The sequence below is a fragment of the Xenopus tropicalis genome, chromosome 8, assembly GCF_000004195.4.
Source record: "Xenopus tropicalis strain Nigerian chromosome 8, UCB_Xtro_10.0, whole genome shotgun sequence".
NCBI classification, from domain to species: Eukaryota; Metazoa; Chordata; class Amphibia; order Anura; family Pipidae; genus Xenopus; species Xenopus tropicalis.
Genome location: NC_030684.2, coordinates 132,194,754 through 132,220,296, shown reverse-complemented (window position 1 = coordinate 132,220,296; position 25,543 = coordinate 132,194,754). Strand labels below are relative to the sequence as shown.

General features: G+C 40.7%; 1 protein-coding gene across 1 annotated transcript in view; it reads right to left on the bottom strand.

Moving 5' to 3' along the window:
- Nucleotides 1-25,526, bottom strand: part of LOC100490686 (Fc receptor-like protein 4) — a 39,406-nt gene extending 13,880 nt beyond the window's left edge. Inside the window, exons 1-3 of the mRNA XM_031891820.1 lie at nt 25,502-25,526; nt 25,104-25,385; nt 2,056-2,334 (exon numbers count right to left, since the gene is read on the bottom strand). Of these exons, the coding sequence (XP_031747680.1) occupies nt 2,056-2,334; nt 25,104-25,385; nt 25,502-25,526 (586 nt within the window). The remainder of the gene's footprint in view (nt 1-2,055; nt 2,335-25,103; nt 25,386-25,501) is intronic.
- Between the last annotated feature and the right edge of the window lie 17 nt (nt 25,527-25,543).

Here is a 25,543-nt window from a genome sequence, read left to right as displayed (position 1 = left end):
TAGAGTACTGTTACACTATACTGATTCCTCACTACAAAATACACCAATTTGGGATATTAATTATTTGTTTTTTCTAAGTACTAAAAACGGCAATTGCAGGTACAGTACTGTTCCAGTATAGCCAGATATCTGCCTAGCGTTGCACATATGAAAATGAATTCAGAGTGCGAGGGGAGGGTAAGAGAAGAAATTTCTTTTATTGCAGGGAGCTGTAAGACAACAGGGACATTCACTTAGTCCTGCACATTTAAACTGGTGCATCAGGTAAAAGTTCCAACTTTAGCTGTGCACTTTGGTTCTCCCTGCAGTAGCAGAGCAGGAAGTGTTCCTAGAAAATAGTCTTATAGGAAACAAAATGTAAGTAAATGCTGAACATGTTAAAAAGCACAAATTGTATAAAGAGGTGCATAATAACCTTATACCTCTTACACTCTCCCCCTCGAAATTTATGTTGTCCCGACATATGCAAAATCGGTATTACCAGCCATTTTTATGGTTCTATATGGGTCTTACCATATATCTTAGGAGCCTTGAGTCAGTATCATGTAATATTGACATTTGAGGAAACGTCCTCCTTGTGACAGTTGCTCCATTATATATTTTGTCACAAGTTTACATTTCGCTGTGGTACCCAATGATGTTTACTTGCAGTTTAATGCAAGGGGTAACCCTTTAACACAAGTTTGTGCAAACTATAATACTTTGTAATTTGACCCAATGATGATGAAAATCTAGAGAGCACATATGTGTAATCTCCTTGTTTCCTTTGTGTATTGTGGAATACTTACAATAGCCATATATATTATCTCCACCAACACCATATTAAATTCGGCCTACTAAATCATACCTAGTATCATCAACATATATAATACCATGTCACATTAAAGAAAGAACACATTTGAAATGCATATTAAATAGTGCAATATTAACATTCTTATCTGTTCACATAACATTCTTCAGGCGTATAAACACAAACATTTTCTATTACCACTGTCTTGAGTCCTCTGAAAAGTTCCCCTTTGATCTCCTGCACTGAACGCTAAAAAAATAGAGTTTCTCAGCCCTATGGAGAGGATCTGGATGAGGTACATAACTCTATACAATTTACATGTGAATGGAGTTTTACCACTATACATTATCTTGATGAGGAGGTGTCCATTAAGCACAAACAATGCTATACCAATCAGTACATAAAACTGACAGATAGGAACAATCTGTTATTATATTCTAGTTTCCACCCATCAGGGGTTACCAGGGAGCTGGCAAAAAAAACAGAATCTCATACCTTTCAACATTTGAAAAATGTAAAGACGGACAAAGAAAAATTGATTTGACCACGCCCATTTGTGCGACCACACACCGTAAATACAACTCCCATTTTTACAAAATTTGGCAGGTTTTTTTAAAGTTTGAACACATTTCTGGGGGTTTTGGCTTGCCGAAAATATACGCCAGGCGCCTCGTCTGACATTAGCCTAAGCTGCAAGTCTCAGTTCCCCCAAGAGACCTGTTTAGCGTATTAGTTACACTTGTATCTCGGTGCGGGTGTAGCTTCTTAAGTTTTCTGAACTCTCTGCCAAAAGCTACCTATCTAATTAGGTTTGAGAACATTGTATATTGTTATAATGGCTGAATGAAGCTGTTAATAGAGTACTGTTACACTATACTGATTCCTGACTGCACAATACACCAATTTGGGATATTAATTATTCCATTAATATATTCTACTATCTTTCTTTTCATGGTCTATTTGTTTTTCCTAAATACTGAAAACCACAACTGCAGGTACAGTACCACTATAGCCAGATATCTGCCCAGTATGGGCTCCACATCTGCTCATGTTAGTAACAGTATCAGTTTCTAATGAAGCTCTATCAGTTTACTAAGTGAGAGCAAAACCCTTTCTTCCTGTGAAGTTGAACTATAACCCAGCGTAATAAATATGTATTATTTATTCTCATCTGTTCAGCTTTGGAATGTGTGTTTTAAGAATTTTATTATATTTATTTAAGGCATGTGGTATTCAGAGCCATTTAGCCTGGCTTATGTACTTACCTACTACCCGGATATTGAACATGTCACTTTCTTTCTTTATTTTTTTAGCTGGATGTTGTACTGCACATTTATAATTCCCAGACTTCTGCAGCTGAACTGAGTAAGCTTGATACTGATTGGATGAAGAGAATCCCTGCAGCTCCTGCCCATCCCAGTAGAAAGCAAACTGCAGTTCCCTGGTGCTGACTGTACTGGAAGTTGTACCACATGTCAGGGTCCGGGCTGAGCCTTCTGTAATAGGGTTGGGGCTCACTCTCAGTTTGGGTTTAGAGAACATTTCTGGAGAAAAAAAGTAGAAACCAAATTAAAGGATTAGCAGAACAAGAGACTAGTGCAACCCATTTAGTGTCACTGTAGAAAGTGCCCCAAAGCCTCCCAGCGCTCACACTCAAGTGCCCACGTCTGTCTGCTCCCTGCGCATCTATAGCGACCACACATACTGTCAGTAACTATAGAGCAAGCAGACCCCGTGGTTTGGGCTCCCCTGTTCCCCGGGCCCCCCGCAACTGCAGGGGCTGCTTCCTCTATATAAATACCTCCTAACTGTCCCAATTTTCGCGGGACAGTCCCGATTGTAACAGCTCAGGATTTTAATCCGCAGTCCCGGATTCCTACTGAAAACTCCCTCATTTCCCTTTGATCTCCTGCACTGAACGCTAAAAAAGATTCAGAGTTTCTTAGACCTATGGAGAGGATCTGGATGAGGTACATAACTCTATACAATTTACATGTGAATGGAGTTTTACCACTATACATTATCTTGATGAGGAGGTGTCCATTAAGGACAAACAATGCTATACCAATCAGTACATGAAACTGACAGATAGGAACAATCTGTTATTATATTCTAGTTTCCACCCATCAGGGCTTACCAGGGAGCTGGCAAAAAAAAAACTATCTCATACCTCCCAACATTTGAAAAATGTAAAGACGGACAAAAGAAAATTTATTTGACCACGCCCATTTGTGTGACCACACACCGTAAATACAACTTCCATTTTTACAAAATTTGGCAGGTTTTTTAAAGTTTGAACACATTTCTGGGGCTTTTGGGGTCATGTTTTATGTGTAATTACAGTTTTGCTAATGCAGGTTACTTTAAGGCTAATGTCAGACAAGGCGTCTGGCAGATATTTTCGGCAAACGAAAAATCGCTTGCCGAAAATAGCACCATATGCCTCCTACCTGTGCCTGCACCCAAATGAATGAAATACGCTCGGGTGTAGGCACATGTAGGAGGCATATGGCGCTATTTTCAGCAAGCGATTTTTGGCTTGCCGAAAATATACGCCAGGCACCTCGTCTGACATTAGCCTAAGCTGCAAGTCTCAGTTCCCCCAAGAGACCTGTTAGCCAAATTAACCAAATTATAGGATTAGCAGAACAAGAAACAAGTGCAACCCATTTAGTGTCACTGTAGAAAGTGCCCCAAAGCCTCCCAGTGCTCACACTCATAGTTACATAGTTACATAGGGTTGAAAAAAGACCAGAGTCCATCAAGTTCAACCCATCCAAGTAAACCAAGCACACACAACCTATACTTACCTATCTATACACTCACATACATAAACTATATATACAACAGCTAAAACTAACTGTAGATATTAGAATATCCAAGGCTATTGTGATACTGATTGTTCAAGAACTCATCCAGGCCCCTCTTATAGGCATTAACAGAATCTGCCATTACCCCATCACTAGGAAGGGCATCCCCCAACCTCACTACCCTCACAAGGTGTCTGTCATATATTTTTGGCAAGCAATGAAATACGCTTGGGTGCAGGCACATGTAGCTGATATCCACCAAATATATGAAGTCTCGTGTTTTTTGGCGGATATTGGCTACATGTGCCTGCACCCGAGCGTATTTCATTCATTCGGGTGCAGGCACAGGTAGGAGGCGTATGGCGCTATTTTCAGCAAGCGATTTTTGGCTTGCCGAAAATATACGCCCGGTGCCTCGTCTGACATTAGCCTAAGCTGCAAGTCTCAGTTCCCCCAAGAGACCTCTTTAACTTATTAGTTACGACTGTATCTCAGTGCAGATGAAGCTTCTTAAGTTTTCTGAACTCTCTTCCAAAAGCTACTTATCTAATTAAGTTTGAGAACATTGTATATTGTTATAATGGCTGAATGAAGCTGTTAATAGAGTACTGTTACTCTATACTGATTCCTGACTGCAAAATACACCAATGTGGGATATTAATTATTCCATTAATATATTCTAGTACTGTTCCACTATAGCCAGATATCTGGGCTCCACATCTGCTCATGTTAGTAACAGTATCAGTTTCTAATGAAGCTCTATCAGTTTACTGAGTGAGAGCAAAACCCTTTCTTCCTGTGAAGTTGAAAGGTGTAGCATATTTGGCCTTATACTTTGTTAAGCTTAGTTTCCCTTTTAAATATCATGTATTTCTACTCAGCAGAAATTGAAGACAGTTGGGTCATTGTTGCTGCTTATTCACAGATACAAACTGTATATAACACTGTCAGTATTAAGGAAAAACTACTGTCTTTTAAAAGATACAATCATATACTACATGAAGGGGTATATGTCCCTTCAAAAGTATTCCCAGACATAGTCATTTACAAAGCAGGTTGAAAAAGACACAGGTCTATCAAGTTCAACCAAGCATTCAGTGCAGGAGATCAAAGGGAAATGAGGGAGTTTTCAGTAGGAATCCGGGACTGCGGGCTGAGCTGTTAAAAGAAAGACTATCCTGCAAAAATCGGGACAGTTGGGAGGTATAGTTAAGAAAAAGTGGAGCTGATTTACTAACACAGATGCACTAGTGCAGTGTGGGTATCAATTTACAGGTTTACTTTAATTTTAAGAAAAATGGTACTTCTAACCCTCTGTGGGGGGCAGTGTTTCCTCACTCTCAGGTCCTTTACCAGAGGCCTAGGAGTTTGTGGGTTCCTAGCCCTGCGCTCATCTGGACAGAATTCTCTGATACTGATCCTGGGATCTGTTGGAGCCATTCTTTACGCTTAGGAGTATTTGGCCTTATAGCTATACACACACATAATACAGATTTGAATTTCTATGTGGCAGAAAAGTAACAGTTCATCCCACAAGCTACACAAACCGGTCTGTTAACAGATGTGGTTAGCTTTTAGAGTGAAATTCCACTATTCCTACTGACTAAAATGGGAAGCAAATTGTACAAATTATTGGCATTTGCAGCTTCATTTGCCCTAAAAATCCTTTTATTAGAGGTTTCCTTAATAAATGAAAATAATATTGTGTTTGTAAAGTTAGAAAAATGTCTAAGCACCACTTGCAGCATCCCCATAGAATGGCGCATCCCTACAATATCTGGGATTGATGCTTCTCCTAAAGGAATCAGACAGGGGGCGCTATTCGTTACTCACCGGGTATCTGGATAGTTATAGGCGAACTCCATATAATAACTGTGTTATCTGGTCTTACTGCTGCACAAACATATTCCCCAGAGTGTTGCACCCGAACTGATGGGACTCGGTATTCACTGGAGAGACTGCTGGGTAGAAGCTGAAATTGTTGGTCAGTGGAGGAACTCTGGGGGAGTCCATTTGTCCTTTTGTAGAAATTAAACTTTAGTTGAGCATTATTTCCATACCGGCTCCCCTGAATGTCACATGTTAGGGACAAGGTATCCCCCTCTGTTATTGTGTTTTGATTCACATTTAGCACAAGACCTGAGACAACCTCTGCAAGGAAAGATCATCCAGTTAAAAAACACAGTATGTATTATTAGCAGAAATAATAAGTACAGTTTCATTTAGTGCAGTACATCTTTCCATGAAACCTTCATGGTGACTTCTATACTATAATATAAATAACCATCTCTTCATATTTTCCTATCCTAAAAACTAAATGGATATAAATGATGGCCAGACTGAGAATGTCTGTCCTGAATTATTTTGATGGAAACAGTCAGAGAGACACTCAAGTTCTTAAAGGGGATTATTGTATATTCACAGGAATAAGCATCCAGCCACCCACACAGATATGTGGATCCTTATACAGGTCCAAAGGCAGCCATTCACCCTCCCACATATACATAAATATATATTATTTATATATACAAATGTAGGGGTTTACCAAAAATGGTCCCTTAGGACAGACACCCCTAGTACAGGGACACTGGGATGACTGGGTTATCAATAGTTAACAGGGAGTATACCTGTAGTTCGGGTTATGGCCACAGGGTGGTGCATAGGCCCATATAAGGGGTTGCAGCCATGTGCTGGCAGACATTTTAGCCCAGGGGCTGCTCAGGTAGTGTGCACCCCTGGCACAGTTAATAGATAGTAGTTCAAGTAATAGGACACTCTAGGAGTGCCATGTAGGACTCCAAGTTAGAATGGGTGGATATTGCCCCTCCAGGAGTGGTAGTGGGATTAAGATCCCCCAGCTTTACATCTGCTGGAGTGCAGGGCCACAAGTGGCTAGGTAGGTGGACAAGGTCACCGCTAGTCCAGGAGGCCAGATCTAAGGATACCTTGCGAGAGTACCGGTGTGGGTCCCTGTGGTGTAACGTCCTAGCGTGAGTACCGGGGAGAACTCTATGAGAGAGTGTCTCTGCCGAGAGTACCGGGGAGTGCACCTAGAGGGGAGCACGCGAGCGTGAGTACCGTGGGGTAGTCCAACAGGAAAAGGTTCTCAATGAGAAGTAAGGAGATATGCCCTGCAATGTGTATGAATGATATGCCACTCCTGGAGAGGTGTCTGCCTGAATAAACCGTTTCATCTGATTCACTTATTCTACTGTGTTGTGATATCTATCAAGCCCAGAGGACCACTACCAAGTTGGTAAGGAATATCCCCACGGTGGGGTATATCAACCAGGAGTACATGGGTCCCAAGAGGGGTATAGCATCCTGATCATTTCCCAGGGGGTGGATTATAGTTCCACAAGACCATCCCTGGGTGGAGGCACGCCATTAAGGGGAGAAATCCCTGTACACCCCCATAGTAAGCGGGGGCTCAGGATTCCTGTAGCGCCAAATAAAGTAAAACAGCAGGTAGCAGCACAAGCGTTTAAAAAGTGGGCTACACATATAAAGACACTTGCACACATAGATACTAAAATATTTCCATACATACCAGCTATATGTACACTTATACACATACACATACACAGCCATACTACAGTCAGATACACATAAAAACATACACACAGTCACATGCAAACCCATACATATACAACTCTATAACTACTGTAGTTAAAGGAGAAGGAAAGGTGCAGTCACTGGGGATGCCAAATGTAACGTATACCCCCAGATAACAGATAAGCTGTGTAGAAAACAATGGTTTTAGATCTTACACGGGAAGATAAACTAGTCAAATGCTCTCTATGAAACTATAGAATGAAAGCCTCTCATATAAAATAAAGCATTGGTTTCCAGGTAACAGTTTAACAGATACAAACTTTAAAGAGTTAAACATTATGGGCCAGATTCACTAAAGTGCATTTTAACGTGCGCTATTTATAGCGTGCGTTAAAAATGTTATCGCGTCTAAAATTTCGCGACTTATCGCACGATTCACTATTAGCACACTTGCGCTATTTTACGCGCAATACTGCATGCGATATTTTTGTCACGATAAATAACGTGTGCAGTATTTTTCGCATGCACGCTAATTATCGCAAGTGCTAATTGTCGCGACATTACGCATGCGGCAATCGGCAGCATAAAACTGGCGACATTTTGCCCTGGGAGTGCTAGAGAGGTGCTGTATAAATGTTTATTTGGAAAAAAAAACCAAAAAAACAATAAAAATTTTATAAGTAAGAAAAAAAAGAAGTGCTAGAGATAATAAAATGGGGGGGGCATTTAAGAATATTTAGCCAAATACTTAGGGGTCCGTTTGCTAAAGTGGCTTAAATTAAGTGGGAGATTTTAGACACAGAATAAATGGCAAATATGTTATGGGCACTTTATTAAACGGGGACAAATATAATATTGCAATTATTCTGGCAACAAAACATTGGATTGGCAGTTATCCCACTCGCCAGAACATACGCTACGTACTAATTAACACAAGTTTTACTATTCAGCAAAATGGGCTAAAGGCAAAATTGTTGGCAGAATATTTGCAAACATTTAACCCATATAGCATATTGATGTGTTACTGATAAATGTAAGAGTGTAGGGGAAACTACATGACAGTATAGAATACCATATCAATGAAGGAAAAATAATTAGACATTACCCAGTTCAAAAGTAGAAAAATAAAAACTTTAATTTTAACAATAAAAAATTTTAAAAGAGAAAAAACTGGGAAAGATAAAACTTAGGGCTTTCTGCCCTTGAGTTCTCTAATGTCCCTTCTCATCTCGGCCATTTTCCCCCGGAGCTGGGCCAGCTCGGCCTTGATGTTAGCCAGGTCCTCCTGCATTGACCGGCGTGATGGTCCCTCATTGGCAGGAGAACCTGGTGCCTGGGGTCCAGGGGCCTGGGGGGAGAACTCAAGGGCCTGGGGGGAAACTGGGGGAGGAATGAACAGCGGAGGTCCACATCAAGGGCAAACACGGCGAGCAAACCATCTCTGAGCTCGTGCAGGATCGCCCTCTTCCTCTCGTGGAAGCCTAAGGGCCCCAGCGGCAGGTTGTCATATCCTGAGCGTAGGAAAAAGGTGACAATATAGCGCCTCTCCCCTGGTAGCAGATCAGAAACCCCAGGCATGATGCTCCTCTCAGTGTGACAGCAGGCTCAATGACACAAAATGGCCGCAAGTCGCACATGTCACGAGATTACAAATGCGATCGTATTCTTTTCAGCGCGAAAATTAACGCATGCGTTAAAACTAGCGCATGCGGTCGCGCGAAAATTAATGCATTCGATATGGCGACTTAACGCATGCGATAATACTGTAGTGAATCGTGCGCTAATTATCGCCTCTATTTTAACCCAAAAAAAAGTGCAATAAATTTTATCGCACTTTAGTGAATCAGGCCCTATTTCTGTTATGGGGCTAACAAAGCCTGTTCTCTAGATGGGAGAAACAATAGAAATTTTGTAAGAAAAGCTCTTTGTTAAGAACTCTCTCACAGTGGGAAGGAGCTCCAGGTGCAGTTTGGTAGTTTGGAGTAGAAAGACATAGCTACCTATTTTGGATTCAGGAGAATGTGCAATTTAAAAAAAAAAAAAGTCTTTATTACTTTTTTGTGGCTTTACCCCCACACAAAATGCAGCAAATGTGTTGATTTTGCAATAGTTGAAAAGCCCTACATGCACACTGGGCATTGAACTGTTCAGTGCACCCCTGGCATTCATATTTAAGATGTTCTATATTGGTACCTAATGATATGTGGGAGAGAAAGTACAAGCTTGATTTTTCAAAAATTTCAGAAATTGTTGTAAAAACCACTAACTTAAGGAAAGAATTGGAGTTGGATAGTTAGGAGTAGAAAGACATATTTACCCATTTTTGATTTGCCAAAATGGGTTCTTTCCAAAAATATATGGTTTCCTGGGATAAACCTACTGTTAGTGGAATGTAGTTTTGCCATTTCTGGCATTTGGTGTGAGAAAGATGTATGTGGCCAAGGTGCAAGTGCACTTAATAATACAATCAGTTGTGAGAACCCCGGAGTTACTGCTTCCTTTGGAGGTGGTGTTAGCTCCAGTGTTCCCCTGCATTAAAGGGAACACTTGCACAACATTTATAATAAAAGGCAGCTGCACCATACACAACTATAGGGAAGTGCAAGGAACAGCTTTTCATGCAAATTCCAAGATTAATGTCATTTTTTTTAGAAAGGAAATTTGCAAAACTGCATTTTTATTTAGGATTATGTTCTGCTATAATGTGAATCCTTACCTTGCATGTGAATATAGACAGCAGCGCTTCTCTGTTCTCCTTCTCTCTTTGAGGGTCTAACTGCACATGTATAATATGCTAATTGCTCAGTCTGGGCCGGGGAAATGTGCCACTCACTGGCAGAACTGAATTGGTACAAGATTGTTCCATCTCTGTATAATGCAAACTGCAGGCCTGGACTCTCTCCTGCTGAGGTTGGAGTATGACAGGATATGGACATATTATAACCTTCAGTGATCTCATCTCGGCTCACTCTTATTTCTGGCTTGGGGATCGGCTCTAGGAGGGAAAACAGAATGATAAAGTAGTTTATAATGAAACAGGAACACTGGGAATGTACAATTCTGGCACCAAGCTATTAAATTAACCTGAAAAGTTCAGAGAAGGTGATGGAGACTCTCACTGATGACGGGTAAGTTCTAAAAGGAACACCTGAGTCCAGGTCCGGACTGAAATTTAAAAGAGGCCTTGGTATTATAAGTATACAGTGCTTCAAAGGGACTAAACCAGTATAATAAGTTGTAAATGTTTATGGAATCTTTGAGCAGCCCTCTGCTATCAGTCCAGACTGGCTTAAGACCCCCATAGGTGTCACCTGAAAGACAACCTAAGGCAGCTGCGATATATTGGGATACTTTATATACAAATATATTAACTAATATAAAGGTGCTACATAAATAATACAGATACATAAACCATACCTTGTATAGGCAAAAGACGTACAGAACAAAAAGATGACTTAGCTTAATTCCCCTTATCTCTGCCCTGCACTTTAGTAGGTAGCAGGCCATGATGTAAATGCTGTCTATGCAGAACTTCTTTGGGTGGACTAGATTTGGGCAATGGGATTCTTTGGGTAACTTAGCATTAACCTATAGGATTTTTACTAATGACTTTGTGCATCTCATGTCATTTGTAATTGTTATAAAAGCTGTTACTTGTAAAGCCACATTTGAAACCTTCTGTGATACATGTTATTCTGTGTGGCTTAGCACTTCTACAATAAAGCAGCAGTTTTCTGCTAAACTACCTTATCTCTGAGTCTTGTTGTATAAGATAAGGTTGTGGTAAGTAAAATTAGAGCTATAAAGATATACAATATCAATACAATATCAATATAATCATTTCTCTAATGACTATTCTATGAAAAGATGCAGATGAAGGGAACATCATCTGAAACAAGGTTATTTCACCATGGGCATAAAGAGAGTGTCATTACTCGGATAATGGAATTCCTCAACAAGAGGACGTTTGTTGATCGTAATTAAAAAAAATTGTCTAGATGACTAAAGCAAGAAAGGGCACATGTAATTATGATTTGACAATTGATCGGCAGTAATAGATCTAGGGAACAAATCAATTGCGGTTTAGGATCAAGAACAATTATTTGGCAGCAGGTCTGATACCAGGTTGTTTGTCTTCTTCCAGATGAATGCAGGACAGTTCTCAAAATATAAACTAAATGAAACAGAATGTATGCCCTTCTTACTGACCATGTCTGCCCATTACTGTGATTAATAATGTAACCCCTATTTGGCTATAAAATAGTCAAACCCAGGCTAGTGTAGGTGTTAGAGCATGGGGTACATGCAACTCTCTTAAACAGGATAGGCCTTCGCTAGATGGCAGAGACCTGCGGAGCTGGAGTGTAGTTGGCTACAACTCACTGTAGCTGTGTGCAGTGCAATTTAGCAAAGATGGATGCCAGAAGGTTCTTGCAGTTGAACTATAGCACAGTTTATTGTCAGAGACAATTGAATCAGCAGGGTTATACTCACAATGCAGATACAGATGTTTAATGAGAGTAGTACTCTGAGGACAACAAGAGAGGATGCACACCGGTTTATACCAACTCCTTTTAGAGTCTGGGCAGGGTCAATGCACCTGGTCAGCTTGACACCCCTATGGAAGCAGTCTGGATAGATACCTCAGTCCTCAGGTTGAATACCCCTAGCTTGAGAGTCCTACAGCCGACTGGATCAGGGTTAAGGTACCTATTTGCACCTTCCTAAAAATATTCAAAACCATGTGACTCACCTGTGTTCCCCTTGGCTGCTGCTGAAAAGTAGAATAGAGAAAGTGTTAGAAAACATCCCTGAAACACAACAGAACTTTATTATCCCAAGGAAAGTGGGTTATGTGATCTGGTTGGGTTTTCAAGACAACAAATGCAGTTATAATCTAAAAAGTAATGCAACTTTATCTATATCAGAAGAGCTAGGGTGGCAGTTTCTGTTGCTTGCCATGGATACAGTGACCCAAACCATCACCCAGGGGAAAGCTATCATCTTGGTTCAGTGATGTTCCCCTATTCACTCACTATTTCACCCTAAACCCTTATGGGCCTGCCATTTGAAACACAGTGGCCAAGCCTTGAAAATCATGAGGAACATGGTGCGGAAAGTTTTATTATAACAGTGAGTGTAATGTCTGTATATATTTTTATGAAATGTAATAGGGGTAAGCAGTCATTCCTTTTTTATAATTGAATTTGCTATCTTCAGTCATGTGTTGTGGTGTCCCAGACAGGGGAATCTGGGAAGGAGATCACATTTTCCAGGAACTTAGTGCAAATCTTACCTCTGGTATCACTAAATGGATAATATAATATTTATTCATTTTAAAATCTAACGGAGTATATATATATATATCCTATATAATGCACAATGTTTTTTGTTTAAATCAGTGGTTAGTGGCATCACATATTTGTCATTAACCATTTAATCTTGTTTATTATAAAAATGTATCTACCCCTGTACAATAACAAGTTCCTTATTTCCTGTATAATTTACAATACATCTAGTAGTTCTGCCCTTTCTTTTTTAGCACTTGGTTTATTTATATAAGACAAAATATATTACCATTGTCTTTTGTAGCAGAACATTTGAATTTGTTACTAGAGAACTTGGTTATGGGCTCTGAACTGCACACAGGTCATTGAAATAGAATGTCTTTCTAGTAGCAAAGAATTACTGATGTTGGGATTTATGTTATTAAAGAGTGTGGAAAGGTGGAAGTGAAGGGCTTGTGCTGGAAGGTGACACTCATGATAATTTATGTCACACATATATATGGTCACGGGTTGGTCTGCAGAAGGTCAACAGACATTGATCACTGCCCACATATAAATAAGAGATGGGCACAGATCAGTGAGAGTTTCAGCTGATCCTGTTTGGGTGAAACATGAATATCAGATGGGTACATGCTGCAGACGGTTGTATAATAAGATTATAGGGGTCATTTACATTACCCCAGGGATGCAAAAACTCACCCCTCCCATTAGTGCTCGCTTAGCAAGCATTTGCACCCCAGGGTAAGCTGTACTCTGCTCCTCATGCCAGGCTGGAAATCCAGTGCAAGGAGACACAGCAAAAGCCCTGGCCTTACCCCCTGCCTTGATACCAGCACCTCAGCCTCCTATTGCTACTTTGAGGAAGTTAGAGGGAAGGTGGGGGGACACCTAGGTTCCTCCACCCCCCAGCAATACAGGGGTGACTAATGCAGGCAGCACTAAATACTAGGGGTGGGCAGCAGGTCCCTGCACTTTGATACAGGCAAATCTATAATGGATAGATTCAGTGCATTAGTGCTTCATATATTGTATGTAGCCCTTCTCTATGTATGTGTAAATGGTCAATACATCCCTTTACTTGTGTTACAGTCCCTAGCTAGAACACCAGAACACAGTGTGCAAAGTGGAACAAAATGGCTGGTTGTGGGCTTTGCACAATGCATTCCACACAGTAAATGAGCCCCTATATGAATATGTATACACTTTGTCCATAGACAAAATAAATCCCATGCAGAACAGAATTAAGCTGACGAATGAAAGTAACAGTCAGGTTTGAGGAACAAGTTACATTTAACCAGAATAGATTCTGAGAAATAAGATAAATTCTGTAGAAAGACACGTTGGTGCTTTTTTAGGAGTGAAGAATAGAAGAAGTTAAACTTTTAAACTGTATTCTATCAATAATGAGCCTGCTCTTGTTATAGAATGAGGAGAGCAGCCTCAATTATATGTAGGCACCGGCATGTTTTATAGAAGGGACTGTAACACAAATGAAAAGGATTTATAGAACATTTACATGGTGACTTACACAGGGAAGGGCTACACATACATATGTATTTGGGTTGCACTGAATCTGTCATTTATGAATTTGGATAAATACTGAATAATACTGGTGGTATCAAGAGAAGCTAAATTATAGAGACATGACACAAAGGGGGTTAATGACTATAGTATTATTATGTAGATTTTGTCACTAGTTTTTCTTTTGTTTTGTTAACATATTGGTTGTGGGTCCTACACTGATAAGGTCACAATGACATCACTAGCTGAATCTTTTCCTACTTTTAAGTTTTATAGGAGGAGAGAGTATTACGGCGAGGGCAGACGAAACGTTAATCTGATTCTCTCAGCCCTGTGCTTTTCTGCCTGGCTGAGAGAAGTGGATCCGCTTCGGTACACCGCTCTGTGTGCGTGCATTATAAGTTATGCAAACAGCCAGAGTGTGCACACACAGAGCGGGGCGGATCGGCGGTTGGCCGGGAAAACATTCGCTTTCACGTTTTCCAGGCCGACAACCTAGAGCAACCAGAAATTGGCCCCTTCGTATAAAAGAGGGATCCTGAGCTCAGTGTGTAAATAAAGCAAGTATTGCTATCTGTCATCATTGTTATACGGAAGAGCACTAGGGCCACCAAAAAAACAAAAATTCCGATGAATTATGATTTATGATTTTTAAAGTCATAATTATGAGATTAGAAGTCAAAGTCATAATTTCGATTTTTAAAAATCATAATTATGAAATTTTAAAGTCATAATTATGAGATTAAAAATCATAATTTTCGACTTTTTAAAAAGTCATAATTCACCAGAATTGTTTTTTTTTTTTGGTGGCCCTAGTGCTCTTCTGCATTGTTATCCTTTATATGGTTTGTTCTAACATATAAAACAATGAGAACAATCAGATCAGTGGATTATATGAGCAAACACACACACAATTTCTCTGTGCAACTCTCTTTTTATACATAAAGAAAACTGAAAAGCTAACTGCTGTACATTTGTAGGGTCTCATCTCTACGCACTGTCTATCTGGGGTGATGTTGCACCTGGGAACTGGAATAGTCACGCAAAATACGATAAAGTCGTGACGGCGATGAAAAAGTCGAGACAAATACACAAATCACGACGGCGACGAAAAAGTCGCAAAATTTTCTTTCCAATACGATTTTTTTCCCTTTAGGGATTCGGATTCGTGGATTAGTAAATCATTGTCATTATACTTTAATTGAAAAAGTCACAGAAACTAAATGTTGCCACACTGTATGCTATGTAATACATTAGATATCAATACTTTGCCTGTGTAAACTACATTTCTCACCAGAGGAGAGACAGGAGTAAAACAGAGAGAGAGCCGGGTACTTACTGAGCAGGATCCCAAACAGCAGGACTAACATGTTGGCTGAGACTGGGGCACTGACATGGGGGCTGTACAGTAAGTGCCTATAAGTTCCCCCCAAACTCACCACTCATTTTCCTTCCTGTTTCACAATCTGCTGTCTCTTTATCTGATCTTTCTCCTGTGGTTTCACATTAGCGCAAGAACCCGGCTGCAGTTCTGTGCTGACCTCTCAGTCTGAAAAGGAATTAAACGGAAATCCAACCAATGATGTTAATATGTTGTATCTGGCTTTCTCAAGCGTGCCCTTAATTAATTTTTTTTAAAATGTGCAATTTGGTTGGTTTTGTCACCAAGTACTTCAGTCATTTTATCAAATGAGTCAGTTGTGTCTGCAGCATTTAATAGACAGCTGTGTGCTGGTGTGGTAAAAGTGACTGCTATATGAATGGTGTGCCTCTCCTGTAGCATTTCTCTCTGGAGTAGAAGGATAGGAGACTAAATGCATGGCATAGGATTCTTTTCCCGACCAGATATAATGGCAAATTCAGTAGGGGGTGGTATGGCCAATGCCAGATAACTTACCTAGTAAGAGAAATAGTTAGGGTGGAGCTATCTACAGTGTTTTGATCCCTATAAGTGAGGATAGTGGGTGTGTACCAAGACCCCAGGCATTAAGAATCCAAACTAGGGTAGGAGACAGAGTTAGTAAGATTCTAGTCAAGAGCAAGGGTTTCTATAGTGGGTGCTGTTGTAGCAATAGAGAAAGTGAGGGCAAGTAAAGCCCAAAGAACCAATGAGGAGTTTTAATGGGCTCAGTACCCTAGTTACTATCCCTACCAATAGGGGCCCAGGAGTATGGGTAGTACAAGGGTAGCGGTTAATGCCAATTTTCAGTTATTAGTTATTTCTGATGTGTGTATGTGTGTGTCTTAAACACACACACAATTAACTGCAGCATATACCAATTCCACATGTAATGCAAAGACCCAAGCTGACTGTATGGGACCCAGTGTTGCCCATGATCTACTGTGGAGAGGCCACAAGCTCAGATATAACCAGTAGCATAAAGCTGGCCGTATACTTCTTAGGTGAAGTCCAAGTGGTTAGCCAAATCTGGGAGCAGTGTCAGCCAAGGGTCTTAAGTCTCATAAAATTCTCATTATTAGAGATATGGGATTCATTATCTGGAAATTTATTATTCATAAAATTCTGAATTACAGGAGGCCATTTTCCATAGACTCAGTTTTAATCACATAATTCTTTTTAAAAATGATTTCCTTTTTCTGTGTAATAATAAAACAGTACCTTGTACTTTGTCCCAACTAAGATATAATTACCCCTTATTGGGGACAGAACAGCCCTATTGGGTTTATTTAATGGTTAAATGATTCCCTTTTCTCTGTAATAATAAAACAGTACCTGTACTTGATCCCAACTAAGATATAATTACCCCTTATTGGGGGCAGAACAGTCCTATTGGGTTTATTTCATGGTTAAATGATTCCCTTTTCTCTGTAATAATAAAACAGTACCTGTACTTGATCCCAACTAAGATATAATTACCCCTTATTGGGGGCAGAACAGCCCTATTGGGTTTATTTAATGGTTAAATGATTCCCTTTTCTCTGTAATAATAAAACAGTACCTGTACTTGATCCCAACTAAGATATAATTACCCCTTATTGGGGGCAGAACAGTCCTATTGGGTTTATTTCATGGTTAAATGATTCCCTTTTCTCTGTAATAATAAAACAGTACCTGTACTTGATCCCAACTAAGATATAATTACCCCTTATTGGGGACAGAACAGCCCTATTGGGTTTATTTAATGGTTAAATGATTCCCTTTTCTCTGTAATAATAAAACAGTACCTGTACTTGATCCCAACTAAGATATAATTACCCCTTATTGGGGCAGAACAGCCCTATTGGGTTTATTTAATGGTTAAATGATTCCCTTTTCTCTGTAATAATAAAACAGTACCTGTACTTGATCCCAACTAAGATATAATTACCCCTTATTGGGGGCAGAACAGTCCTATTGGGTTTATTTCATGGTTAAATGATTCCCTTTTCTCTGTAATAATAAAACAGTACCTGTACTTGATCCCAACTAAGATATAATTACCCCTTATTGGGGCAGAACAGCCCTATTGGGTTTATTTAATGGTTAAATGATTCCCTTTTCTCTGTAATAATAAAACAGTACCTGTACTTGATCCCAACTAAGATATAATTACCCCTTATTGGGGGCAGAACAGTCCTATTGGGTTTATTTCATGGTTAAATGATTCCCTTTTCTCTGTAATAATAAAACAGTACCTGTACTTGATCCCAACTAAGATATAATTACCCCTTATTGGGGGCAGAACAGTCCTATTGGGTTTATTTCATCTCTCAATGATTTCTTAGTAGACTTAAGGTATGGGGATCCAAATTACAGAAAAAATCCACAAGTATTCTGAATAACAGGTCCCATACCTGTAGCCCTACTAATGTGCACTCACTTTGCTAGATTCGATTTGTATTGCATTAAAGATTCCCATTCTTATTGGGGAGGGGAGGATTTATTATTTCCAACTGGATGTGTTACCCTTGTTCCCTACATATATATTGTAAATGTAATAATTAATAAACTGTAATTAGGCTGTAATTCAGTTATCTGCAACTGACCAATGGACCAAAACTAGAATACAATTTGAGTGGTTTCCATACTGAGTTCCTTTTTGTCACAGTAACATCCTGTCAGTGGTTTCTTGAAAGTTGGTCAAATATCTGTTATTCTTATAAATGTCTGAATCTGTCTAGATGGGCTAGTTTGTATAGTTCAAATGTATAGTTAATACACAATAATACATTTTTTAACAGTTTTATTATCTGCCCAAGCCACACAGACCTCATTAAACCTTTCCTTAAAGGGATAGTTCACCTTCAACTTAACATTTAGCACTTTTTATAGCACTTTATTTGGCTCCTTGTTCTGACGTTTTCCCAGAAGCCAAAAAACCTGTTGCTCTGTGAGGCTACAATTTTATTGTTATTGTTACTGTTTATTACTTACTTTTCTATTCAGGCCCTCTCCTATCCCATGAAAAGAATCCTTGTAAGCCACAAAACACAAAGGAAAATCTCTCAAACCAGGAAGCGAAGAAAGATGGTTCCATTTTGCCTAGGGCAGCTCCCATTGACTTCTACATGACCTCCACATTATTCGTAATAAATCACAATTTTTTTGTTGTTTAGAAAAAATAGTAAAATCCATGATTTTTTGTGCTAAAAATATCATACAGCTGGATGATACTCACTAGTATCTCTATGCTCTGTGCTTATTACTATGGCCACACTGAGTACTACAGCTCAGGGTGCTAATACTCTCTACCCTTTTGTTTCTGGGGTCCCCTATTCCTGGCTCTCTGCTTCAGTCTCCCCCATATCACTATGACATCTTTCCAAGTTGAAGAGATCTCTCCGAATATGAAAAAAATAAAGTAAGAAATGCCTGGGACAAAGCATAACACATTTTCTATTCCTCTTTTTAACATCCCTTTATCTGATTTGACACATTGTTCGTGTTTATGTGGTTTTTACATTTAACCAAAAATAGACAGTAAAATTGAACAACCCAAAACACTAGATTAGTGGGTAAAATTCTCTATAGAAATGTGTTAAGCCTTGCCTGCGTGTATGGTTAAGTCTTGCCTGCGTGTATGTGTAAGTCTTGCCTGCGTGTATGTGTAAGCCTTGCCTGCGTGTATGTGTAAGTCTTGCCTGCGTGTATGTGTAAGTCTTGCCTGCGTGTATGTGTAAGCCTTGCCTGCATGTATGTGTAAGCCTTGCCTGCGTGTATGTGTAAGTCTTGCCTGCGTGTATGTGTAAGCCTTGCCTGCACATATGTGTAAGTCTTGCCTGCGTGTATGTGTAAGCCTTGCCTGCGTGTATGTGTAAGTCTTGCCTGCGTGTATGTGTAAGTCTTGCCTGCGTGTATATGTAAGTCTTGCCTGCGTGTATGTGTAAGCCTTGCCTGCGTGTATGTGTAAGCCTTGCCTGCGTGTATGTGTAAGTCTTGCCTGCGTGTATGTGTAAGCCTTGCCTGCGTGTATGTGTAAGTCTTGCCTGCGTGTATGTGTAAGCCTTGCCTGCGTGTATGTGTAAGTCTTGCCTGCGTGTATGTGTAAGCCTTGCCTGCACATATGTGTAAGTCTTGCCTGCGTGTATGTGTAAGCCTTGCCTGCGTGTATGTGTAAGCCTTGCCTGCATGTATGTGAAAATGTTATGAGTGTTGAGGAGCAGAACATGGAGTATAATTTGGTGTGGGGTTTGGGGAGCACTTGGAGATAGGTTTAGGGATATAAGATGGGGCAGATGTGCAGAGTTAGTAGTTTGATCTTATCCTAAATGGTTGCAGAGACCAGTGTAAAGAATGGCAGAGTGGCCTGGCAGAATTTGGTGGGATCCACTTAGATTGTAAGCTCTGTGGGGCAGGGATCTCCTTCCTCTTGTCTTTTAAACACTTAGTACTTCATGCACTCATATTTATTTGTACCTGTTATCCAGAATGTTTAGGACCTGGGGTTTTCCAAATATGGGGTCTTTCTGTAATTTGGATCTCTATACTTTAACCCCCATATGTAAAAAAAGGCACTAAGTTTGTCCAGTAGCAATAACCCATAGCAACCAATAAGATGTTTGCAGGTGACTAGTAAATTCTACCTGCTGATTGGTTGCTATGGGTTACTGCTCTTGGGCAAACTTAGTGCCTTTTATTACAGTACCTTTTTTTTGTCACCAGCAAGGATTAATTTATCTTAGTTGGGATCAAGTACAGGTACTGTTTTATTATTACAGAGAAAAGGGAATCATTTAACCATTAAATAAACCCAATAGGGCTGTTCTGCCCCAATAAGGGGTAATTATATCTTAGTTGGGATCAAGTACAGGTACTGTTTTATTATTACAGAGAAAAGGGAATCATTTAACCATTAAATAAACCCAATAGGGCTGTTCTGCCCCCAATAAGGGGTAATTATATCTTAGTTGGGATCAAGTACAGGTACTGTTTTATTATTACAGAGAAAAGGGAATCATTTAACCATGAAATAAACCCAATAGGGCTGTTCTGCCCCAATAAGGGGTAATTATATCTTAGTTGGGATCAAGTACAGGTACTGTTTTATTATTACAGAGAAAAGGGAATCATTTAACCATGAAATAAACCCAATAGGGCTGTTCTGCCCCCAATAAGGGGTAATTATATCTTAGTTGGGATCAAGTACAGGTACTGTTTTATTATTACAGAGAAAAGGGAATCATTTAACCATTAAATAAACCCAATAGGGCTGTTCTGCCCCCAATAAGGGTTAATTATACCTTAGTTGGGATCAAGTACAGGTACTGTTTTATTATTACAGAGAAAAGGGAATCATTTAACCATTAAATAAACCCAATAGGGCTGTTCTGCCCCCAATAAGGGGTAATTATACCTTAGTTGGGATCAAGTACAGGTACTGTTTTATTATTACAGAGAAAAAGGATATTTTAAAAAATTTGAATTATTTGCTTATAATGGCGTTTATGGGACATGGCCTTTCCGTAATTTGGAACTTTCTGGATAATGGGTTTCCGAAGAAGGGATCCCATACCCATTCATATATGAATTAATGACTGTGTGTAACAGTATTTTGTGTTACCCTTGTAAATATGAGCAGTTGATCAGCTGTTCATCCCATTTGTGCTGTATATTTTTCCATTACCTCACAGAATATTCCCCTCTTTCTTCCCTGACTGCAGGCTTCTGTGGATATAAGTTTTTTCTTTTCTCTGTGATTTTCTATTCACATCTATGTTTGGTTTTCATTATGTTCCTGCTCCTGTTTTCTGTTCAAATTCCCCTCACAACAGCCAGAAGCAGCCTCTCCCCTCACACAGGGAGCCACGCCCGCCCCTTCCCACACACGCTGGTGCCATTTTGTATTAGAAAAGAAAAAGCTTAACTTATCTGCTGGCAAGCAAGCACTCTTTGTAATACACTTTGTAATACACTCTCACCGATATTGCCCCCCATACCCCCACCCCACTCCTGCCCCAGTGCATATGGTATAAGGGGCTGGGGGCAGCAGAGATTGGAAGCTGTATGAGTAAAAAGCTTGGGGATGCCTGTTCTACCTGGTGGGGAATGCCAAGACAATGGGAAAGATACTTGGCTGCATCTGTAGTGATGTAACTATAGAGGAATCAGGGGGAACAGGGGGATCCGGGCTGCAGAGTTTGCCTCCTCATTAGTTGTAAAGTCTCCCCTCCCCACACACAAGTAGTAGTGCGGCTGGGGAAACTGAGGTGAAGACGCCGGCAGGGGGGTCCATGGGGGGCACAGAGTTGGGGGGTGGGAGGCCAGGTATGAATCGCTGTGCAGAAGATTTTCGGGGGGGGGGGGGGAGATGCATGCTAGTTATACTGATGATTCTAACCCTCCTGCAGCATATTCCAAACAACAGCATCATACAGATACAAATAAATAAAAGGAATTCTTGTAAGAGCTTGTTTGAAATAAATTATTGTTAAATCTGTAGCTTTCAGAATATAGCACTGCTGTATTATGGTGTAAGCTTATAGTAAATTAGCCCTTTAATTACCACAAGCTACACCGTATTTTACCCAGGATGAGACTGTATCCTTCAGGGGTGAGCCCTCGCTTTGTATGGAGGCCAGGTAGATATGTGTTGTATTTCTCAATAAATGGGCGCCAGTGGTTCTTAACATTGAAACCATGAACTGTTTATTTACACAGCCACTTAGGAGTAATTACAGAATAGAATAGGTAGGTAGTAGCATTTCACAGCATAGGCAGTACTTACAAGGAATAGTCACAATGACCCTTTATCTGCAGGGCACAATGGGTTAACTCCCAGCTTTCAGGTATATGCTTCCAGTGGAACCTGGGTGATTACTATCTAACCCTAGGTCTGTACACTGTTAACCCTACTCTGGGTAGTATTATACCCCGGCTTATAATGCCTCTACAATTCCTGGTTGGAGCGAATGCTGCTCACTAAATAGCCCTGCCTGTCTATCACACCTAGGGGCCCATTTACTTACTCACAAACAGGCCGAATGCGTCCGATTGCGTTTTTTTCGTAATGATCGGTATTTGGCGATTTTTTCGGAAAATTGTCACGACTTTTTCGTTACCAATACGATTTGCTCGAAAAAATGCGAGTTTTTCGTAGCCGCTACGATGCGCTCGTATTTTGTTGCGACTTTTTCGTAGCCTTCGTGCAAGTGCGAAAGATTTGGATTCATTCAAGCTTCAGTATGGTGACTTTACTTGGGCCAGGTTGCAGCTGCAGGGTGCCATTGAGTCCTATGGGAGACTTTCCTTGGGCCAGGTTGGAGCTGCAGAGTGCCATTGAGTCCTATGGGAGACTTTCCTTGGGCCGGGTTGGAGCTGCAGAGTGCCATTGAGCCCTATGGGAGACTTTCCTTGGGCCGGGTTGGAGCTGCAGAGTTCCATTGAGCCCTATGGGAGGCTTTCCTTGGGCCGGGTTGGAGCTGCAGAGTGCCATTGAGCCCTATGGGAGACTTTCCTTGGGCCGGGTTGGAGCTGCAGAGTGCCATTGAGCCCTATGGGAGACTTTCCTTGGGCCGGGTTGGAGCTGCAGAGTGCCATTGAGCCCTATGGGAGACTTTCCTTGGGCCGGGTTGGAGCTGCAGAGTGCCATTGAGCCCTATGGGAGACTTTCCTTGGGCCAGGTTGGAGCTGCAGAGTGCCATTGAGCCCTATGGGAGGCTTTCCTTGGGCCGGGTTGGAGCTGCAGAGTGCCATTGAGCCCTATGGGAGACTTTCCTTGGGCCGGGTTGGAGCTGCAGGGTGCCATTGAGTCCTATGGGAGCCTTCCAAAATCATGCTAAGTCTGAAAGTTTCGCCTGCCGCTTACGAGCGCTCAATACGAAAAAGTCGCGACAAGATACGAGCGCATCGTAATGGATACGAAAAACTCGCGTTTTTTTGCGCAAATTGTATTGGTAACGAAAAAGTCGCGACAATTTCCGAAAAAGTCGTAAAGGCGCCGAAAAAATTGCAAAAAATATGAAAAAGTCGCAAAATGTTCGTTTTCCAATCGGATTTTTCCAATTCGGATTCGAATTCGTGTCTTAGTAAATGTGCCCCCTAGTGTGATCTATAACAGGAGCTTGCTATTCTTTCTAAACCTACCTAGATCTCTCGGCTTCCTTCTTCAGAGAGATTCACAAAATGGCCTCCAGCTTCATGGCTGCTCAGCCTTTTATACCACAGTGCCACCTTATGGCCAAACTGTGGAACTGCACAAGGGGTCATGCTGTGACCCAGGAACAAGGGACTTACTTCCCATTACATTCAGGACCCTTCACAGCTGTCCAATACAAGGGAACCCAGAGTTAGAAACGGCACATTTTACCAGTTCCCTACATTGGCATAACTACATATTGCTGTTATGTTATTGCTATTATGTAACTGTGTAATGGCTAATATGATTATTTCCTGTAGACCTCTGAGAGATGAGGTGGGAGCACTTCAATGAGGTGGCCTGGGCCATCACTGGTTAACAACATAAAAACATTAAAATAAAAAATAATACATAGATACATTAGGGTTGACTCACTAAAGTGCGATAATGCATATTGCATGTTTTTTTGCGTTAAAATTGATGCAAAAAAACGCACGATTCGCTAAAGTATTAAGTCGCATATCGCATGCGTTAATTTGCGCGCCGAAATAATACTAACGCATGATTCACAAACACTTAGACGTGCTAAATATCGCATTAGTCTGTGTGAAAATTAACACCTACTTGGGGCAGGCAGTAATTATAGAAAAGTGCAGTTAATGAGCTTTTGGCAACACAATATGGAATTTGCAGTGGGATTTATTCAAGTCTGTGTTGGCCCCAGAGTGATGCAGCCGCCAGTTTGCAGGGAAATGGGCATTTTCTTAAAAGTAGTTTTACAAAGTAATGGTGTGTATGGCTAATATGGCGTACGTTTTTTCGCACACGGTGACTATTTGTGACCGATGCATTCATTAGCGCGTAGACGCGATAAAATTTTTTACCGCATGCTATAAATAACGCACATTTTAACGCAATTTAGTGAATCAGCCCTATTGTGTGAGTGCATTTATAAATCAGAGAGTTGAAAAGATAAATAGTTTCTTGTTCTTCCAGACTTTGGTTCCACCTGCTGGAGGCTCTTCAAGTGGTGGAACAGAAGACATGAAGCCAGAAGGAATATGAAGGCCGACACCGTCAGTCTCACTGTATTCTGCGCTGTGTAATTTCTACCTGGATTGGTGAGAAGTGTAAATAAACACCATAGTATTTACAGTAAAAAAAAAAATGGAGAATGAGCATGGAGTTTTTAATTTAGATAAATAGTAAATTCAGGTTTAAGGGCTCTGGCACACGGGGAGATTAGTCGGCTGCGACAAAACTCCCTGTTCGCGGGCGACTAATCTCCCCGAGTTGCCTTCCCCTGCCATCCCACCGGCGACACTGCAACTCGGGGAGATTAGTCGCCCGCGAACAGGGAGTGTGCCAGAGCCCTAAGATATGGAAAGATTACTTTGTTCAGTTGACCACATTTCTCTGCAAGTTTATATCCTGTATAGCACAACTGTGTTTCTCTATAAAGGGCCAAGTACCTGCTATACACATGTTTGGGGCCAGACTGTGATACCATGATAATGTCACACATAGAATTCAGTGAAGCTCAAACAGAACGTTCATCAGTTTTCATGATTTGTTCTATATCATTATCAGCTGTTGGAGATAGGAAGGCTCCTTTCACACTTACCTTGCATCTGTATCTGGGTCACGTTGCTCAGTTTCAGTACAGTACCAGTAGGAGTTCTCACTGCACAGGAATAATCTCCCCAATCCCCAGGCCCAGCTGAGTAAACCTGGTATTGGTTAGATAAACTGAATTCCCACACAGTATTCCCATTGATATAAAAGGCAAATAGCAGCGGGGTGGTTATTCTGGATGGATGAAGGGCTGTATCACAGGTTATGGTCATGTTACTGCCTTCTGCCGGGGGACTTGGCCTCACTTTTATCTCTGGCCTGGAGAATAACTCTGAAACAGAGAAACAAATGGCATTTTATTTAAATGGGGGGTTATTCATCAATACAATTAACAACCAACCTTTGATCTTAATCTTAAACCCAGAGATCAAACAATGGATCTCTCACCCTCAAAGACTCTCTGTGAATCCATGTTAATCTGATTTTATT